The sequence below is a fragment of the Perissodus microlepis genome, chromosome 6 (assembly GCF_051167445.1).
Source record: "Perissodus microlepis isolate ML-2025 ecotype Zambia chromosome 6, ASM5116744v1, whole genome shotgun sequence".
NCBI lineage: Eukaryota > Metazoa > Chordata > Actinopteri > Cichliformes > Cichlidae > Perissodus > Perissodus microlepis.
This window is the reverse complement of record NC_140466.1, coordinates 27,920,311-27,941,924: the sequence shown is the minus strand read 5'-3', so window position 1 is coordinate 27,941,924 and position 21,614 is coordinate 27,920,311. Positions and strand designations below refer to the sequence as shown.

The 21,614-nt window shown below is 41.5% G+C and overlaps 2 protein-coding genes and 2 non-coding genes across 4 annotated transcripts; all 4 read right to left on the bottom strand.

Annotated features, from left to right (window-relative positions):
* Positions 1–1,431: 1,431 nt before the first annotated feature.
* Positions 1,432–11,307, bottom strand: LOC146385843 (carbohydrate sulfotransferase 12-like). Its single transcript, XM_084931820.1, has 6 exons — positions 10,819–11,307; positions 8,825–9,461; positions 8,473–8,615; positions 4,861–4,989; positions 4,567–4,759; positions 1,432–2,070 (listed from the first exon to the last, which is right to left on the bottom strand). Exons 2-6 carry the CDS (start codon positions 9,350–9,352, stop codon positions 1,798–1,800), a joined length of 1,266 nt encoding a protein of 421 aa, XP_084787946.1. The 5' UTR covers positions 9,353–9,461; positions 10,819–11,307; the 3' UTR covers positions 1,432–1,797.
* Positions 11,308–15,313: 4,006 nt separating this feature from the next.
* Positions 15,314–21,584, bottom strand: eif3ba (eukaryotic translation initiation factor 3, subunit Ba). Its single transcript, XM_084931816.1, has 19 exons — positions 21,372–21,584; positions 20,211–20,403; positions 19,964–20,083; positions 19,812–19,869; positions 19,503–19,631; positions 19,230–19,387; positions 18,856–18,987; positions 18,688–18,754; positions 18,557–18,603; positions 18,268–18,478; positions 18,101–18,173; positions 17,876–17,998; positions 17,705–17,783; positions 17,367–17,505; positions 17,128–17,253; positions 16,811–16,888; positions 16,375–16,483; positions 16,176–16,288; positions 15,314–15,880 (listed from the first exon to the last, which is right to left on the bottom strand). The coding sequence occupies exons 1-18, from the start codon at positions 21,469–21,471 to the stop codon at positions 16,188–16,190; spliced, it is 2,043 nt and encodes a 680-aa protein (XP_084787942.1). The 5' UTR covers positions 21,472–21,584; the 3' UTR covers positions 15,314–15,880; positions 16,176–16,187.
* Positions 16,998–17,082, bottom strand: LOC146385842 (small nucleolar RNA SNORD60). The gene has a single exon (XR_014800594.1). It is a non-coding gene; the product is annotated as a small nucleolar RNA SNORD60 (small nucleolar RNA).
* On the bottom strand, positions 17,575–17,656 carry LOC146385841 (small nucleolar RNA SNORD60). Its single transcript, XR_014800595.1, has one exon. It is a non-coding gene; the product is annotated as a small nucleolar RNA SNORD60 (small nucleolar RNA).
* Positions 21,585–21,614: the final 30 nt, after the last annotated feature.

Sequence of the window (21,614 nt, the reverse complement as noted above, 5' to 3'; positions counted from 1 at the left end):
TTATATGTATAAAGGAAAAACTCTTAATAAAAAGACATTGTTTCGTTGTTGTTGTTGTTGTTGTTGTTTTTAAGTATCTAATTTCAGTTTGGCTTTGAATCATAAATTACCATTAAACCATCTTTAGTCTCATTACTGGAAAATGGGAAAGAGATGCAGTGATTTTTTTTGAAACATCCAAAAAATAGATGGAAATACAGTATATAAGGCAGTTGTTATAATTCTGTGTAGCCTGTAGGTCAATATTTGGTATTCTTCAAAACAGCCTGAACTCTCTTAGGCAGCTTTCTTTTAATTTCTTTAAGTGATCTTCAGGAATAGTTCTCTAGGCTTCTTGAAGGACATTCAAAACTCTTCTTTGGGTGTTGGCTACCTTCTGTCCTCTGGTAAGATGATCCCACATTTCTTCAGAAATGTTGTGGTCCGGGCTTCAGGGAGGTCAATCAATGACTGATAGTGTTCCACTGTGTTTTTTTATTCAGGCATGCTTTACTGCTGTGTTAGGTGTGTTTGTGATCACTGTCACGCTGATCAGATCCTTTCCAGTTGGAATTAACCCTCGTAATGTCCTCGGGATTCCCATACTCTTGATGACAACACAAGGACAACACAAGGGTTAAATGGTGGAGCAAAATCAGACTGTACTTTTCTGTGTTCTGTGTTTTCAGTCCAGTTCTTGTGTAATTGAGCATATCTCAGCCTTTCTATCTATTTTATGAAGAATGGCTTCTTGTCGGTCACCCCTGTTGAAGCTTCACTGAACTGTAGATAGATCAGCTGAAGGGATTTCTCAGGTCCTGTGTCAGGACTTTACTGTTTTTGTTTTTTTTATTTCTTACATACACGACTTTCAGATATGGTTTATCTGCTCTTTATAGTTTTTCTTCTTTTGAATTCAACTTTCACAAACTTTAAGGGGGGAAATGGTATCACCTTGTTGATACAAAAGTTCTATTTTATGCCAGTCAAAAATAGAACACACAAGACAGGTTCATCGCTTGAGTTAGGTGAATTCTTTATGCTCAAATGATTCAGATCAGTGTGAAGTGGCTTGTGTCGAGACTTTTGTGCAGTATGGATGGACTAATGTGTTCTATTTTATTCAAACTTCTGCCTCTATAGTATACTTAAAGGTAAATAGACCAGGGATTTATTACTCCACTTTCGTGAAGAACTCACATACAGAATTTTTTTTTTTTTTAAATGGCTTTAATGGATCTTTTAAAAATGAGTGGCAGTTCCTCCTAATTTGCAAAGCACTTATTCCTCAACCTGAGATCTGAAGACTTGACAAAATGCCTCCAGAACCAAAGCAGACAGAGGATTTATAGATGTTTTCTCAAGCTTCGTAGCACTTCCAGTGATAAGTAATTAGAGATTAAAATCAAATTTTGAATTGAGAAAGTTTAAACACAAATTACCTACAGAGGATCACACAGTAATGTAAAAACTCTTTATTTTTCTGCATACTTCCCCCTCAGAAATGTGAGCTAACATGCAGCCCAAGACCTTCACTCATGACTTACCAAAATACAGTATTCAAAAAATACTCTTTAAAGTGCCATTGCATGAGGAAACACAGATTGGCATAAAGTAACTTGTAAGCTGGTGCACTTTGGATATGATATAATGTCAAAAATAAAATACAGGCACTTTTTTCTTTTGAGGTATGCATAAAACAAATTAAACACACAGCTTCACAGATTGTTTTTTAAAGGCATGTCCTCGTTGTGCGCAGGCAGGGAAGGTGTAGGCGCTACACACAGTGCAGCGTCCGGGCCTTTGGCTTGGTATGGTCTACTGGTGAAGCACGCTGTCAGGTTTGGGGTATCCAAACAGCTCAAAGTCCAGCTCATACAGCTTGTACAACTGTCTCTGTGTTGAAATGGGAATCTGTGCAAACCAGTCTCTTTCCCAGCTGGCTGCAGTTTTGTTTTGAGCCCCTGAGGGGAACCGTATCAGATGATCCACCTTCAGAAGCTTCAACAGGTGCTCTGCATCTGTTTCCAGGGTTTCTAGCTTTCCAATAAAGTCATACTTCACCTGGCATGGGTGGCACAGACGGTAGACCTGAAACACAGCAAAAGCAGGAGTATAATTTAAAAACTGTATTGGTTTGTGTGTGTTTGTGACTTTGTCTATCTGCCTCTAATAATTGACTGTTTGTGCACATATACTGGCATTCAAGAAAAAGGAGACACACAACTCTACTCTTGTGTTTATTGCTAAAATGGATTTGAATACACAGGCTTCCTCATTAATCCATCCAAAATACACAAAAAAATAAAGAAACGCTATTTAATCAGAGTCATGCATCAAGTCATGGAGGAGCTCGCCTGCCTTCTGGAGTTACTCTCTGACAGTTGGACAGGGCCGTAGAAGGTCCTTAACCCATAAGTGGGAGTGGTATCTTCTGCTTTATGCAAGGAGGAACAAGATGAGCACTGCCAGAGCCAGGCCACTGGTGTGAATGTCTCTGCCGATGTTGGGCTGTCTAGTCAGCTCTGTACTCACTACCTGGCACCGTGGAGCCTGACTGCCGTTTGCCATAGAATACCAGAATTGTCAGGTCCACCACTGGCACCCTACCCTTTTCACAAATGAGAGCAGGTTCACCCTGAGCACATGTGACAGATGTGAAAGAGTCCGGGGAAGTCGTGGAGAACGTTATGCAGCCTGTAACATAGTTTAGCATGCCTGTGGTAAATGGTGGGTCAGTGATGGTTTGGAGAGGCATAGCATTGGAGGGATGCACAAACTTCTGTATGCTAGGCTAACAGCACGGTGACTGTCATTAGGTATCAGGATGAAATCCTTGGACCGACTGTCACAGCCTACATTGGTGCAGTGGGTCCTGGAGTCCTCCTGGTGCACGATAATCCCCAGCCTCATATGACAAGAGTATGCTGGCAGTTCCTGGACGATTAAGGAACTGATACCATTGACTGACCCCCACGCTCACCTGACCTAAGTCCAACAGAACACCTCTGGGACATTATGTTTCACTCCATCCAGTGCTGCCAGTTGCACCTCAGACTGTCCAGGAGCTCAGCAATGCCCTGGTCCATGGACATCATCTCATTAGGAGAATGCCCCAACTTTGACAGGCATATATACAAACACAAGGGGGGTTAAATAACAACAACTCAAACAACATTATGAGTTGCTGAATTTTCATTTCCATCAACAATGTGACATCCTTTGGTTCCTAACATATTACATAGTCCATAATAGTAGAGATGTCCAGCATGAATTTCTCCCCATTGAGATCTGATGTGTTTTCACAATGTTCCTTCACTTTATATTTATGTATTCCATCAGACATGCAGCACTTCACTGTGAGGTGCTTTGATAATACCAATTATGTAATATTTTATTTGATCTCTATTTCAAAACATAGCTCTCCAGCTAACTACTGTCCTTTCTTTTTAGCTATTGTCCCCTCATTCTGAATATCTCACCTGGATTCATCTCATCTCTCTTTCTGAATATCTATTATGGCTGAGATATAACTGTGATGCAGGTATTGCGCTAAAAAACTCAAGGTAAAGCCTAGAAATCACCTATTATAGGGGAAAAAGGTTAAAATAGCTTGAAAAAGCTTCTTCAAAGCAGACTCGTTCTTTCTTTCTTCCCTTCTATAGAGACAATGAATTTTTAATGGATATCAGAATACCAGAAATATAAGATTGGAATATGCCAATCCTAGTGCTAGTCCCTAAGCTGGTCGCATAAAACATTAGAAAACAAAGAAACAAAGACAAATAACACATAGGAGAGAAATTAGTTAAAACTGGTAACAGGCGTGGTCCACCTTAAGAGGATGTGAAGCAAGTCCACGTAAACCCTTAAATATGAAACATTCATACTTGAAATGTTTAAAATCATCAAAACTCAGAAACTTGAAAGTGTTAAATTGATAAAATGTGAATAACACTATGCTAATTCGCCTGTTAATGACCAGGTAACAATACCCAATATGTCAGATCATTTGCCATTTGTCTGTCAGCAGAAAGAAACACAAATATTTTAGGAATCTGCCAAAAACGAGTTTAAAACTAAGAAATTATTTTATTTGTAGTCAAATAACAAGCTGAATTCATTTTTATACTCAAATTTTAACTGCCGACCTGGACTTCTCTAAGAAGTCTGAAATTAATCAAGCATAAAATTCGACCACTACCAGATTTTCCTGTTCAGGAATTCAAATAAATGATTTGGCATCTTAATCAAAAAATAATCATGTGTTTTACAGTTTTTTTCTCCTCTGTTTTTTTTTTTTTTTGGATGACACAATAATTATATTTTAGTATTAAAAATATCATTGGGTGGATTACCTATTATAAGAAGGTTTTTTAAGTAACTACCAGTACTGTTAATTTATGGAAGCTGTGGAATAAGCCTTACAGTGGGTGATGGTCTAATAAATGTGTTAAATACACCCCATGATTTTAATGAACGATGCAAGGAGAAAGAGTTAAAAGTGATGAAGCTCCCACTTAAATCAAATCTTTCCTTAACCTGCACGTGTGAAAATGCATGCGTCTGTTTGTGTGAGGCAATCACCTGCCGCCAGTGTTCGTTGAAGATGCTCTCTTTCTCAGTCTCTTGATCTAGCAAGTATGTGATAAACTGCTGAAATGTTGGTTTGATTCCTGCCTTAAATGCCTCGGCCGCGGTCTCTGGCAAATCCCCAGACACATTGCCATAACGACGCAGCATAACTGAACCAAACTGCCTGTAGAAGTCCTGGTTGGGCCTTAAAACACACACAAATACGCACACTTCAGTGATTCATCAATGACATGGGCTACTGTTTAATGCAAAGTGAAGCACATTCCTTGAACAGCAAACACACACCTTCCAAACTTGTTCCTGAAGGCAGAGATGAGACGCACAAAAGGATCGCGTACAAACAGAAACTTGGTGTAATGCTGGAGCTTCAGTGCCATCAAGTGGCGGGACAGGGAACCATAACGGCGCCAAAATCTAGAAATACACATAAAAAGCACTGTTAAAGATCTTGTTCTGGGGTTACCTCCTTTTCAAGTTGTGATAGTTAGATATGACTTGGATACACAAACTCTGCATGTCTGAATTCTCATCTGTGAGTGATAATTTGTGGCTGAGTCACAAGATGAATGAAGAACAAAGCCAGATCACATCCAAAGGGGAAAGGGATATGTCTTGTGTAATGACGCAGACAGGAAAAAAACACATGTTCGACTTCAATGGGCTACAGAGCGGTCTGCCTGTGCTGCAGCACCAAGCTCCGCCTCTCCTTTCCGCTCGGCCTTCCAAGCGTCAACTCACACATTTTGTTTGTGAAACACATTTTTAAATAACTTAAAGTGAGAATATAATTACTTCCAGGTTTTGGGGAATCTTTCTTTTTATTAATGCTTGACATACTTTCAATTCAGTCCAGTTCACATTTCAGAAAGTTGTTTGGCAGACATTCATCTTGGAGTATATATTTTGCTTGGCTGTGCAGCCTTCCTGTTCCAGAACATTTTGCATGAGGACTTGGTTATTTAAAACTATGGTGGTCTTGATTTCCTTGTGTGGCTTAAGGAGACAATTTTATTTATGACTTATCGACATTTTTCCCAAGAAACTAAGCAGGCAGAGTGTTCTGAAGAGCTACAGTGATGTATTTATAGTAAGCATCACCTGTTTAGCATTTGCCGTTCCTCTTTCTGGTGCTCACTAATTAAAAAGTAAATGCCAATATCTCAATTATTCTCAAATCATTGACTCTTCCCTGGAGGTAGGATTAAGGCCGAGACCATTAGAGTGCAAAAATTATTAGAATGAGCAACTTAATTTCAGAGTAGGAAAAAAGTGGTACTGTTGAGGACACCAAGGTCATTCTGCTATTATAGCAATAAATCACAAGAAACAGGCTCAGATCAGCTCAGGAATGCTAATGAAGTAGCTTTGTTTGTGCAGTGTGGATTCTGAAATATAATTCAGGAAGCAAGAATTAGAAAGAAAATATAATTTTAAATGTATAAATATGTAAATATGAGAGCGCATTTAGCAAAAGACTGAACAAGTATGTCTTGTAAGTTTGGAAGGGTAACCAGGAAAAGGTGTCTTCTCACTAAAAAGAACCTGGCAGCACAGTTTAGGTTTGCATCTGAACAAACCACAACCTGGACATTGTCTGACATTGGATCTGAAATTGGATCATGCAACAGGTCAATGATCCCACGCGCCGCAGTGAATCTATAACAGAATAGTTGAAAAAGAAAAAAATCCAAGCATTGCAAAGGCCCAGTCAAAGCCCAGACTTCAACCTGACTGAAATGCTGTGACAGAACTTTAAGAGAGCTGTGCATAAAGTGGGATTTGTGAAAACAACAGCGGGGCTGAGCCAAGACGAACCAAGAAAATAATTAAATAGTCCCAGATCCTCTAAAACCTGTTAGGATATTTATTACCGCTCTCATTCATGAATTGTGTAATTAAACAACGAAAAGTTCAGAACTTAAACATATATCCACAGCTTTTACAATAATATTGTAAGATATTTTTAAATGAGAACCACTATGAGGATTAACAGTCTGATTTTCCGGTCAAAAGACTTAAACTTGGCTAGCTGTGGCATTTAACTTCAACATTAATAAGAAATAAGCCCAAATTACAGCAGCACAAAATGCTGGCAAATTTACAATTACAACTTTAATACAGTAGATCCCTTCATCCCAAACAGACAACAGTGTGCTTTGATGACAAACTCTTTCTGCTTTCCTTCAGCACGTCATTTACTCGCGTCTGCTTATCTCTGGACGGGGACCTCTGCTCATGTACTCCGACCTGCAGCATACTTTTGAGATGCTATTGATAAATAAATGACTTGGCTCTGTAACATCTTTTACAGCATCACAACCCACAGGTTCTAACTTGTGAATGATACAATGAATGATGCTCAGGTTAGGACTGAATGTTTTCCATGCGTGCTTGTCCGCCCCTCTCTATTAGCCCATCACTGCAAAGCCAGGAAACTGTGGGTGTGATTTCTTCTGCATGTAACTTTTCATCACAGCAAGTTTCTGCAAAATGTGGCAGACAGCAGCCCGGTATCCAGCTGCATTACTACAACTTGAAAGAAGAAATTCTGATGTCAATGATCGGGCGAGTGGCTGGCAGAAAGTATTTCTAGGACAGTTTTGAGTCTTCTAACGCTATGAATCCAGCTAATTTCTCTTTTATTTAGTTAATGTAGTTTTCACTCACTTGTCAAAGGAGCTTGCAAAGCAAAGCGTCTGGACTTCTTTAAGTTACTTGAAGACGTTTCACCTCTCATCCGAGAAGCTTCTTCAGTTCTAAGGTCAAATGGTGGAGAGTCCCAGATATAAACCTAGTGGGAGTATCCCCCCACAGAGGGACAAAAGGACCCCCTGATGATCCTCTAATCGCCTGAGCCAAGGTGTGAAACTGGGTGTGGGTCCCAATCAGCCAGCGTTTCGGGTGTGTTCATTGTGAAACCTGGCCCCACCTTATCATGCGAATTCCTGAGGTCAGATGGCCCAGGATGTGAGTGGGCGTTAAGGCGTCTGGGAAGGGATCTCAAAACTGGATTATAGATGGCAGAGAGACAAAAACTGGTTCACCCGAAAGACAAAACGCCAAAACACAGACTTAACAATGTGGTGTATGCTGTACAGTGCAGCGAGGAATGCCCAGACCTCTACATTGGAGAGACCAAACAGCCACTTCACAAGCGCATGGCACAACACAGAAGAGCCACCTCCACAGGACAAGACTCAGCAGTCCATCTGCATCTTAAGGATAAAGGACACTCTTTCGAGGATGCCAATGTTCACATTTTGGACAGAGAGGACAGATGGTTTGAAAGAGGAGTGAAAGAAGCCATCTATGTCCACTGTGAGCGACCATCTTTGAACAGAGGCGGGGGTTTACGACACCAACTCTCTGCCATCTATAATCCAGTTTTGAGATCCCTAATTTTAGAGCCTGATAGTGACTAGATATATTTTATGTCCTGACTCCTGATAAGTAAAATCTTAGATTTGAAAGAAGTACTTTCTTTTTCTTTTTCACAAGTCTGATCACTACTAAATGAACATTTGTCACATCAACAGTACTTGGATAGTTATTATAAAGCTGAAACTGATACGTATAATATTTTTTAGAGAAATGAGCTGGTGGTGGTATAAATGGCAAGCTAGGATGAAGCCAAAGCAATAAACCAATTTATAGTTTGGATTAGAATAGACCGAAATCACAATATTCGCCGTGCATGGTAAAAAAGGGCACAGAGCACATAAAATAGATACAGAGGTCAAGATGTGAGATTTTACTCATCATTAAAAACCTGATAAACCAGTTTTCATTTCACCAAATTAAATATTTACAAAAGGAGTTATTATAATGGTGCAAACACATCACCAAAACTGATCTAATATTTGTCCGTGTTATAGGTTCAATATTTGTGTGTCATACTTGGCAAATGTTAGATGCAACGTGGAGTTGTGTACAAGGTCAGCAGGTACAGCCTCTGGGTCAGTGTAGGGTTTCCCTGAGGAGCTTGAGATCAGAGACTGAGACAGAACCACCATCACTCGCTTCCAGTTGGTGCACGCCACCTAAACAGAGATCAGCAGCAAGGCAGAGAAGAGGGAAGAAAAGGGAAACCATTTAGAAGACAACGGGGACCATAAAGGAGAAGAACAATAATGAAGCAGTGTGATTTAAACATCTGCTTCTCCTCTTGTTACTTTCCCCACACAGTGAACTGACTCGCCACCCATATACACACAACACCCCACATGATCACTCACTGAGGCAGCAGTACCTTGGGAACGTAGCAGTAGATAATCTGGTGTGTATCGTCCACTATCAGGTGATCCAGTTCCCTGTTGGGGATCTGTGAAAAAGGCCGAGTCCTTTCGGGGACTTCCACGTCTTCCTTTCCTGAACACACGTCGTTGATCCTCTTCTTTCGCGCCTCCTGTTCCCTATCATAAGCAGAGATCTCCATCTCTACATCCTCCCTTGTTTCCTCCTTCCTCTGTGCATGATTTTGCTTCCCCTTCCCTTCCTCCGTATGTTCCTGAGCCGCTTCCTTTGGGATAAATGAAGCACTAGAAGCGGTGGTGGAAACAATGGAGGAAGAAGTCGTGTGGGCTCTGCTGGCGGGCGTAATCTGAGGCGGGCTCATAGTCGTCGGGGCACAGCATCCGGACTGAAGCACCTCGTGTTTGGGGTCCTTCAGCGGGTAGAGACTAAAGCCCCCAACATCATCCCAGTAGACAATGATAAGCAGGATCATAAACAAAGATCCCATGATGAAAGCCACTCGGAGACCACGCCATGTTCCCATGTTTATAGTGCAGCAAGAGCCGTAATTGGTGAATAAAAGAGGAAGAATTTATCTCAGCTCCATTGTGGCCGCCTTACGGAAGGACAGACTTCCTGTTTGAAAGATTCAACTTTAAAAAAAAAAAGAAAGAAAAAAAAAAAAAAACAGGAAACATTACTAAACCTCGGCTTCTCATTTATAGCCTTACTAGGCACATTTAGACTGTGGTTAAAAATGTTCAAGTTTGTAAGAAATAAAAAAAACTGAAGCAATGAAACCACCAGATTTAAAAAAACTGAAATACTTCACTTTTTTTTTTATAATTACCCCACTTTTTAAAAAATCCATTAAAATCATTTTACACCGCTTCCATCCCATTTACACACACCATTAGTAGCAAAGAAGCACAGTAACAAAAGTCCATTAGCAATTGTGATTTTAGTCATAATAGAGCAGATGTGGAGTGTGCGAAGACCCCACTAACGCAGATTTCAGAGAGACGTGCTGGAAATCACGTTAGGGTGGTTTCAAAAGTACTCCTCAGCTCTCAAATGCTTACAGAGCACTGTTAAAAAGAGGAATGTGAAGCAGCACAGTGCTAAACGTGCCCCTGTGGTGGTTTTCCTGAGAAAAATATCGATTTTGACTGATTTGCAAAGCATGTATTGTGTATTTATCTGATTGTTTGACTTAAAATTCACTGTGGTGGTGAACAGATGAAGCTCGACCCTCACCCGATGACACTAAACTGGATAAGGGAAGAAAATGGCTGGGTGGATGTGCACAGTGGTGCACAGTACTCTATGGCATTTGTTTCCATTTTAAAGAGAACAGCTGCCAGAGTATCTTACTAACTTGATTCTGGGCTTTATGATAGGCCAGGCTGTGTTCCTGACCTGTGCCATGTCAACCAGAGGCCGTGGGAACCTCAGGCTGCACCCTGGGGCGCCCAGCTGTCACAGGGAGATGTGAACAAATGGTTATGCTGATGGAGCAGCTACAGACCAGAGGCTGCTTAAGGGTTCACATCCCTGATTGTTTGTCCCATAAAAAACATCTGCTATAGTGAAAAAAAATATGGAAAAAATATGGTGCCTTTTAAAACCAGAAGAAAAAATTCAGACAGGGCATGAAGCATCCTCCAGCGAAAGTTGTTTTTTTCCGCAGTGTTTTTCCTCTCATTGGTTTAAATTTAAACTCCGCGAAGACAAGACGAGCCTGTCTGGAAAATCAAACATCCACACAGTCTCTTCAGTCTTGCCACGCGCTACACACAAGCGCACGCGCTACACACAAGCGCACGCGCGCGCAAAGGCACGCGCAGAGATCAACGGAAAAGATCCCGGTGAAAACTTCAAATGTTCAGTGACAAGCTGCAGGCCCTTCGCCCTACTTCCCTTAGAATATCTTAACCATTTCTCACTGAAAGCAGCTTAGTAGGCTTTATTATCTCTGTTAATATTTTCCTCGTTTAGCAGCAGACTCACCGTGACCTCCTCCCGGCCGTCGGACGGAAACAATCTCAGTTTACAGAGTAACCTACAGAGGTTACAATGCGCCCTTTCTGCGGCCGCACCGGCCAGTCCCTTCTCTCTCACGCAAACGGGACTCTTCCAGCTTCTCCTTCCCTGCAGCAGCCGACCACAGAAGGACTGCACCTCTTTCTCTCCACACTTTCATCCGCTCACACTCTGAGGTGCAGGAAAGCCTCCTTTTGTTTCTTTTACGCCTCTCACTCAGGGAGCATCACGGCAGCAATTTAAGCCGGTCTGAACATTAATCTGTCTGTGAGGGAAAAATAAATTTAAAAAAAACGTCTCATGACCTAAATCCTTCATATCACCCTGCAGAGGAGCTCCATAGTCAGTCCGCTTCTCTCGCTCTCTCTCTCCGTCTCTCTCGCTGTGTCCGGCTGTCCCGGTGATGTGACCAAGCGGGCGGGAGGTAGGGCGAGACAGAGCAGCAGCGACGACGGAATGGGCCCTATAATAAGGAAAGGCTCGCGAGATTTTGAAAAGAGATTTTTGTTTTCAGAATCCAGCCACGCACTATTCCACGTGTTCCAACCCGCCCCCCCAACACACACATTTTTCTTTTCCCACACTGGTCTTGGGACTTCCAGGGAAAAACTAAAATAATTATAAATCTCTGTTGGTCCAGAGCCCGGGGAGAGCATAATCCGTCTTTTTGTAGCTACAGTGTACTCTTATCCTCTAAGTGCTTCACATGCAGACAATAATAAAGTCAGTGTTTTGAAAAGAGAACAGATATAACGAAAATGACATTTCAAAAGCATAAAGATTTGGTGTTTTTTTATTCCGCTACAGTGCTTTAAATTAAGTATTTATATTTTATACATTATCTAGTTTTATTATGGGAAAAAATAAACCTATATAAATCTGCCTGGTCTGTATGTGAAAAGTAATTGCCATTCAGCAAACTCATACCCCCAATTTCAGTTTCACTAGCCACACCCGCGCCTGATAATTGCAAGGCCTGTTGAATCAAGACATCCCACTTAAACAGAACCTGTCTGACAAGGTAAAGTAGAGCTCAGAGAGCTCAAAAAGCAACACTTCATGCCACAATCTAAGGACGTAGCTGAGAAACAAAGTTAATGGCAACAATGGGAGAGATTAAGGTAAAAAACACTGCTGGAAAAAAAGGGGGGGGGGCACAAAAGCTTTTGGGACTTTTGGGAAAATATTCTGTGGACTGACGAGACAAACACTGAAACTAACACAGCCTTTCATAAAAAGAACATCATTGCAACAGTTAAACATGTTGGTGGTGGTGGTGGTCTGGGGCTGCATTGCTGCTTCAGGACATGGAAAAGTAATTGACGGAAACATGAATTCTGCTCTCTACCAGAAAATCATGGAGGAGAATGTCTCATGCTTTGAAGCTGAAGCACCCTTGGGTTAGACAGGAGGGCAATGATCCAACACACTACACCAAGCCTCCTGCTGAATGGCTCAGAAAAACAAAGTGAAGGTTTTGGAGTGGTCTAGTCTGTACTCGAATCCAATTTTGGTGTTCTAGAATGACCATTATCAGGCCGTTCATGCTGGAAAACCCTCCTATGTGGCTGTATTAAAACAGTTCTGTCGGCCTAAATTCCTCCACGGTGATGTGAAAGACTCATTGTCAGCTACTGCAAACACTTGATTGCAGTTCTTGCTGCCAAAGATGGCAAAACCAGTAATTAGGTTTAGATGGCAATTACTTCTCCACACAGGGCCAGGTAGCTTTGTATGACTTTTTTTCTATAAAATTGTGATTTAAAAAGTGCATTTGGTATTTACTCCATCTTTATTTGCCTAAAATAAAAATGTATTTATTAATCTGAAATTGCTTCTCAGAGACTTGGTTTTAGGATTAAAGTTTAAACAAGGTTAGGCTAAAGGTTCAGACTGGGCACTTGGTTGTGTAACTTAGTAATGAGATGTTTTGGAATACATTAAAGTCAGTGAGTGTCATCTGGTTAACAGAGAACAACTTTGAGCTAAAATGTAACAAGCGTTCATTGAAAGGACCTCAGATTTGACATTGCTGATAATAAGGTCCCAAGTCTGCAGTGGATCAGATGAGCAGCTGCTGAGAGACAGAAAAATGTCATATAACACAGTCTTCACCATTCATAAAATAAGAAGAACTATGAGACAGGAAGTCGACATTCTATCTTATAATTTAACATTTTTTAATTTCAGGAAACCATATTTGGGACTTAGTATCAAAGTTTTTATTCAGTATGTCATTAAATTTGACTTCTATTTGAAGACACAGTAGCTTATACTTTGTTTGTTGTTTGAATAAAAAGCCAACTTTCATATGTTAAACTATGATTTTTTTTCTGTGAGTCTGAATTTGAACTTGTTTTATAATAATCTGGTAATTTCTGTACAGTCAAAAAGTTTCAAAATTTTTTTAAAAAAATTTGATTTTTCTCAGTAAAATTTCTCTCTCTTTTTTTTTTGTTTAAACAGGACCTCCTTCATAATAAAGAGCACATTGTCTGCAATTTTATTTATTCGTGTATTTTTTATTCAGTTATTTGAAAGAGTGCAAAATTTCACCCACAATTATCCAGTTAAAACATGCACACTTTAAGCGTTTAATTTGCAGATACAAAACTGATTTATGACTGTGGTTAAGCCACATTTCTTCAGGTGGTTTGTGGAACATTTAGTGACATGGTTAACTGGTAGATAACGTCTTTGATAATAAGAGTATTTCACAGTGAAAAGCACCACAGTGAAAGTGTTTAAAAGTATGTGCAGATATTTGGGAGGTTAATGAGATCCGTGCAGCATAGAGTCTATATTGTGGCTGAACAGTGGCCTCCCGCTCCTATTGGGAATTAGCCATGCAAGACTAATGAACCCAAATGGTGCTAGGACGTCAGCTGTATGTTGAGGTCTGAAAGGGTTTTTCACAATAACAATGACACAAGTGTTGAACATGAGAAAACAAAACTACTGTATTTAAGGCCTTCCTAACGAGCACATTTAGACTATTTAATGTTTTATTGTAGAAATTATGGCCCACTTTGTTTTACTTTTTGCAAGAAAATCATATGGCCTTGGGGTGAAGGTATGGATGGCTTTCAAATCTGTGGAAAAAGCCAAGGCTAGAATTTCACCTTAATGACAGACCAGGTATCTACAGGAACAGAGAGAGAGGAAAACCCATGATTTTGGTCGATGCAAATACTTCAAGGCCACAAAACTCAAACAGCAGATACAAAAGAGCAAGTGACCTTAGCTTACAAATATTTTAAGTACAGCGAAATGTGGGAATATTAAAATCATTTGAGCAGAAATGGGCACAATTTCACTGCAATTTATGGCTTTCAAAGGCAAATTCAGTGGCAGCTAGATGACATGTCTGAGTTTAGGCTCAAACACAGCTCTGCATTTAGCTGCCACGCTTGAGGCTGACGTCATCTGTTTATGAGATGGATCTTTTTCCCCCTACAAACAACAAAGATTTGCAGTTGTTTTATATTCGTAACTGCGGTGAGCTAAAGACAAAACAAAACACAGTAAACACTCACCTGACTGGATGTAAACAAACTCATGTCTAATGGAGAAAAGGTACATGTGACTGTGATGCTGTTAATACTGAAGAGATGTGAGCAAACCTGTTGATGGTGATTGGTACTTTTGTCTTGACACTTTTCTACATCTGTAGCTGTCACATTTGGCCCAGTTGAAGGAACTTGTTCCAGCTGAGAACCAGCACTGTCCATGATCAGGATCGGTGTGTTTTCCTTGCAGTGGATTTCACATGCACACCCAAACATCATTTATTTTAGAAAAGACTCCTTGGAGGTGCATTAACAGTTTAAATGACCAATGCAGCAGGTTTGGACGTCAATTAGACATCTCACTAGTACAAAACCTGCACTGATGTGAAATTAGCGTGTGTAATTGTGTGGAATATTCAGTTAGTGGGCGATTATGCCCTGTTCTGCCTTAATTACTCAGGAAACACAATCTAAACCACAGTACTTCTGCTGTACATGTGTCTCCTGGAGGGTGCTGCATGTGAGTAAGAACAGCTTTTATATCCTGATGTGATTTGATGACAAGAACTTAGCTGGCCTATACCCCGCCCCCTCCCCTCAGGAATCAGAAGGTGAAACAGCAAAGAATCAGATACAGAAATATAATCAACAATTACAATTTTAATCTTAGCATCTTTACCAATAATCCAGATTATCAATAATCCACATGCCCTAATTAGTATGATCAGGGTACGCAGTAACATTTTATTAGACATCAGTGAACGACAACGGCCATGTACATCTTTGAATTATTTTATCAAGTCTGCAGCAGTTTTAGCATATTTACTGTGTAAACACTGCTCCAGACTGATGCAGGTTAATTTTCTGTTAGCTTTCTGATATCACATGTGATCACGTGACCAATCCATATTTCAATGGACTCACTCAAATAATAACCAAACCGTGAGACAGAGTCAGGTGGTATTCTGTTTGTTTATTTAAAGGTTTCCCCACTGCGCGCCCCCTCCCTGTGTGAAAGCCTAGTCTGAAAGGAGGAGGATACAGGCCACTATAGCGCCACATCAGCACATTTATTAACAAGGCTACTTGTTTATTCACAACACCTCCACCCCTGAATGGTATGGCACTCTGTGCTGCCCTGTAACAACAGACTAGCATGGTGAGGCTAGTTCAAAAATAAATCCCCAGGGGAGGTTGAGGAAGGTCCAACACAGGATGGAGTTTGAGATTAGACACTGAGACTCCAACTAATGAACAGAGTAGGAGGCAGTTTTGCTAAATATCAAAGTCCACAGAGGAAAAAAAATGGGGAAGATGATGCTGAGAGACAAAGAGAAAATAGGCAATACAAAGTATTCTCTTTTGTCTCTCGATGAAGCTGCTGATCCGTAAGGCGCACTTTGATGATGAGTTGAACGTTGCGGCCCGAGATGAAGCCCCAAGATTCACGGCGTGGTCGTCGTCCTTCTCCAATCAATGACGTAGCTCCTCTCTCCTCCTTCCACACAAAAACGGATGGACTGAAGGGGAAGACAAGAGCGGAAATGCAGAATGAGACTGTGAGCAAAAGGGGGGGTGATGAAGATGCTGCTGACTGTATGAGCATGCGGGAATGGCATCAATTTTTCTGTTCGCCACTTCAGATTAAAACTGAAGACAACACGCATCCCCTAATTTATATGCAGCCGCATTATGTGGACTAATGTAAAGTTTTATAGCCAGATGTTTAAAATATGAACACATCTCCACAGTGAAATCAAAGGCTGCAAGACAAATAGCTGACAAGACTCCACAACAACCTGTGCAGTATGTTACCTGCGTAGGGGACTACAGATCTCCAATGGGAATGATTTCTTCGTTGATAAAAAACTCAATGGTCTCTTCCTCCCAGTCGTCCACATTGCTGTCCAGCTCATCTGTATCCACTCCTACATGACACAAAAATTTCAGCACTCTTAAGAAAAAGCCTCAAAGGCAAGTTAACAGTGAGTGAGATAACAGTGAGAGGTCCCACCTCCTCTGAGCTCGAGGCGAATGCTCTTCTGTTCTTGATAAATCTTCAGCGCCTCCTCCCTGTACCGTCGGTAGTCTTCCATCATTGCCCTGCGCTTGTCCACCAGCTCCTACTCACACAGAGCAGAGTTCAGCATCATAACCCACAAAGCTTACATTTCAGTGTGAACACACAGCTTGTATTACCATGAAAGCATGTAAAGTGTTAGCAGCCTCTGTGAATTATACTATAGAGTCAATATAAAAGTTAGCAAAACGCTTTAAATTTCTTTAAAGAGATACAGGAGATGATTAACTTGCAAATTAACAGGACAATAAAAAGGGGCCTATCCAATGCTGATGGAAGAGGTGGGGGACAGCACATGAAAAATTGGGAAAAGCATTTCCAACAAACTCTCCCAAAGATAAGTTAAAATATAAATATAAACAGGTCAAACCTTAGAAGCCTTGGACTGGCTCAGACGATCCTTCTGCTCAAAGATCTTTGAGTATTTCTTCAGATCCTTTTTGATCATCTGCAAGAGAACAGATGAGTGTATATGACAGCATGTTAACGTGACAGATGGCTTCACAAACGCATCATCGCAGTACATGGTGGACACATGTATAATGTGGTGTAGCTGGGAGCCTCAGATTAGAGCTAGAATCAGGAGCCACGGTGCAGCTCTCATACGAGGTGTCAGAAAAATTATGTTTGTCATCACTGGCTCTACACACTCAACAACACACACACAGTATAGAGAAGAAACTGTACCTTTATCTGTTCTGTGCTGAGCAGGGTTGGAGGTCTTGGTCTCCAGAGCAGCTGACAGAATCGATCCTTGTTGTTCTTCTGGAGGAGTCGGCCCTGGAACGTCCACAGCCAGTACGCATTGTCCACCTAGCACGCACGTAAAGGTGGAGAAAAACGAAGTGAATGGATGACAGAAAAAGACCAGATTGCATTTCCTCTCATCTGCAAAGGACTGGCGAGGCCTGTGGAGCGCTACGCACCTTGTGGCTCCACCACGAGACGGAGGTGACGACGTAGCGACCCGTTGGATCCCACTCCACGTCAGAGGCCATGTAATGCTCTGCTATGTTCATCATGGTGCAGTCTGACGTGTCTACAAAGGCGAGAGCTCCGTTCATACTGCAAAGGAGAGGCAAAGCGGTTACATCCATGTACAAAGACACTCATCTCTACAGATACCAATGAAACAAGCCTCAGATTAGCGTTAGAATCAGGAGCTTAGCTCTCATACGAGGTGTCAGAAAAAATGTTTAGTTTGTCATCAGTGGCTTCTTATATTCATCTCTCACACACACACACACACTCAGATAAAACCTACCTCCTGAGCCCAGCCAGCACCATAAACTGTCCCTGGGGGCTCCAGAAGATACTGTTGGCCTGCTGCTTGTCAAACATCTCTGTGAAAGGAAAAGTGTCACATTCAGTTTAGTGGACACATTAGCAGCAACAACGCTCTGCTATAACATTGCATGCCTGTCCTTCTACTCACTTATGAGCTCGATCTTGCCGTTGTTTTTGACATGATAGAAGGAGGCGTTGATTCTTGGCGACTCGCCGTGGAGGACAGCAAACTTACTGCCATTGGGCTCCCATGCAAACGCTATGATGCTTTCTAGAAGGAAAACAACACGAAGGGAAACAGATTAACTTCCTTTCTGTGGAAATTAAAATTACTTGCAGCTCATTTCTGTGTTTGTACAAATACATGTCTTACCCTTCATCTCCACCACATCGACAGGAACCTGCTTCTCTCTCATGCGGAAGATTTCAAAGTTGGTAACGACACCCTGAGAAGGCAAAAAAAGTCAACTTATCATTTCTTGTTTTTTTTTTTAAAGAAATCTGTGACATATAAGCTGTTTGTCCTCTTTCTATGAGTACCTGTGTTCCTTTGGGAGTCCTGTCAACTTTCACACACAGATAATCCCCGTTTCTCTGCCAGTGCAGTTTGCAGTCGACGACATTGAAGAGATTGCGAACGCGGATCTCCTGACGGGAGGGCATCTGCATCAGAGTCACCCTGGCTGGGATGTCTTTGTCCTCGGGTACCCAGAATGCTATGATGTTGTCACCAGGAGACCACGAGAAGTCCCTGAAGATGCACAAACATTAATATCTCTATACGAAATGCCGTTGCTTTTTAAAGCATGAGAGTATGAAGGACTCTTACTTTATCCCAGTAATCTTGAGACTCTTCTTGTCCAGTAAGCCCATAGACTACAAGAAGAAAACAAAACAAACCTTTAATATCATTTGCACATTTCATTTAAACGCATCTAGACTGTTTCCAGGCCTACTTACCGGAGTTTCATAGATACTCAGTGTGTCTGGTGTCATCCTTGCAAAGAACTTCCCATCATGACTCCATCTGACAACAAACATGTAAAATTAGAAGACGCATCCAAACTCTGCAAGGAGCAGCAAATTTGACTTAAATTAGATTTAAAAGAGAGAAAGCATAATACGGACTTAAAAATAGGCCAATGTGCAGAACTCTCGCAGTGGAAGCCTCTCTTCTTCTGTCCGGTCAGAATGTCCCAGATGATGATGGCCTGTGGGTCTTCCTTGGTGTCCATCAGTGGACTGAAGGTCACCACATACCTGGAAGCCAACACAACCACACATTAAAATCAGACAGTGGCTCACAGGCCAACTCAGCACCTCTTTAGAGTGCTTTATCTGCACATTAATCATCCTTTGCTGTCCCCAGGTCATGGTGCAACAACCCACAGGATTTAGGTGACGTTGCCTTATTTATAGGAAATAAATAAATACTAGAACGGGATACTCTGTGCACTATAATGTGCTTCTTTGGATTAAAAAAAAAATCGACTTTTTATTACCTTTCACATGGTGAGAAGTCAATGAGGGACACACCCTGATGACTGAACCTCTGAATCTGTTTGAACTTCTCGCCGCCCCACAGTGCGATTCCCCGCTGGTGGAACGTAGCCAGGTAGGTACCTTTAGGAGACCATCGGACGTACGTCTCTGTCCAGCGCTGCATCAAAGCAGGAAAAACATCAGAACTCTCCAAACCAGTGACTACTGACCAATCATGTTCGATACAAGCCCTGCATTTCCCACCAACTCTGTGTGAGTAATTAAAAACTCACCGCTCTCTCTTCAACTGTGATTGGCTCTTTAGCGTCGTTGGAGAAAATGGCAGTCCTCTCTCCAGCTTCATAGATCACACTGTACTGGTCACGGCAATCTGGGTCCTCGATCCAATGGCGCATATTCCCCTGAAAACACAGACAAAGTAATTGTCGCTTGCAGGGTTTCAGGATAGAGACTGTCCTGTTGATTTATGAAGGTCAACTTAATAATGAAAGTGCTGACATGAAGCTATTTTTGTCAAACAAATTCTAAGTCTTATAAACAGATTCATTATATTATGACTGAAAAGTTAAGGTAACACTTACAAAGTCTTTGAAAGGCTGCTTTGCTGGAGCTTCCCATTCATCGCTGATGTTCATGTATCTGAGAAAAACAAAGGGGCGATTATTTACTTGTATTCCAAGTCTGGCAAGCAATACCTGGACAATGCATTTACTGGGTGGTACTGCATACTCACTTGTCAAAGTCAGTGAAGAGGTTGACCCTAAACGTGTGTTGCTTGTCGAGTTTGTATCCATCTGCGTTCTTGACTGCTTCGAGGGCTTGAGTAGGAGAAGCATACTCCAGGAAGATGTAACTGTAACGAGGAGAAAAAAACAATTACTAAAAAACAAAACAAAAACCCTCTGCTTCAAATCCGGAAATCCACCTTGAATCAAAACAGATGCACAAAAGAACACAGAAGAAAACATCTGTGGTCTTACCCTTTGGTCATGCCATCTGCATCTGGGTAAAACTCGGTCGTGATCTTGCCAAACTTGGAGAAGATCTTGTGTATGACGTTCTTGAGTTTTTCCAAACGCTCCGGGCCCACCTGAGGGACGTTGTCCACCACCACCACCGAGTCTATGCCGTCTGCCTCCTGGGGTTTTTCCCTCAGGATGTCATCAAGAAGCTCTGAAAAGTGAAGGAGGAGGGTCGGGGTTCTTATCTCATTTTAATGACGACCTTCTTTTCATATACAAGAACCAATCTAAACTTTATAGCCACCACTTCAGTTACTGGTAGGGAAGACTGCATCGTTGAAACAGACACAATTCTTTTGTTTAAATTTCCATTAGAGATGTGTAGGTTTAAGCTTCATGATTTATAAGTAGACAACATATAATCACATCATAATAAAGTTGATTCAATAGTACATCTCCTTTACACTCACTGCTTAATATACATCATTTTGATGAGGATAAAGAACCGCTATGCTGGCGTGTTTAGCTTCACAGAAGCTATTTCATTTGTGTCTTTGTTTAACTTAAGCTTGCATATTAATATCAAATGGTACTAATTTTGTTGTAAATTTACCCCAAAGTTTCTATATACATAAATAATTATATTGTGACTACTACAGACAAAACACGTGTATCTGATGAGTCATTTTACCACAACTGCAAAACTTGCACAATTGAAAAGCTCTACTGAGCAAACGCCCCTCAGACCTGGGTTAGGATTACCACTGAGCTACAACCAGCTGCCCCATTCAAACTACTTTATATAAGCAAACAGCACAGAGAAAATAATGTGCCCTAACGGCTTTACTAGCTAAAATCCTGTTTCGGTTTTTCAGATCGCATCGCACAGGCCCCAGTGTGGGGTCTGGGTGAGGCTGTAACGGGCGTTAAGTACACTGTGATAACGTTATGTTGGAGTTTTTTGGAGAAAAGGGTGGTGTCGCTGTTGTATTCCTGGTAATTACGCTTATGCATCCAGCTCATGTTCACTGTTAACTATTCACTATTACTACGTGCCGGTGAGCAGAGAGGCAAGCTAGCTAGCTAACTTTGTAGCATCTAAAACATCCCCACCATTGAGCTCTTGGCTAACTGCTAACAGCAGGCCGGAAAGCCGGCGTTTTTCCTGTGACTGCTTACCGTCGTCGTCGACATCGTCCACGTAGTCCTCCGGGTCGCTGAAGGAAGGCTCCTCCTCTTCATACTCTGGGTCGTCCACCATATCCACCGTTTCTTTCATTTAACAGAACTACGACACGGACTTTTGTCTACAGCGGAGCAAAAATCCCGAAAACGAAAAGGCTGGCGATCCTCAGCCGGTGAAGCACCATGTGCGGATCCGTGAAAATGGACGACGTGACGGAAACGCGACACCGGAACCTC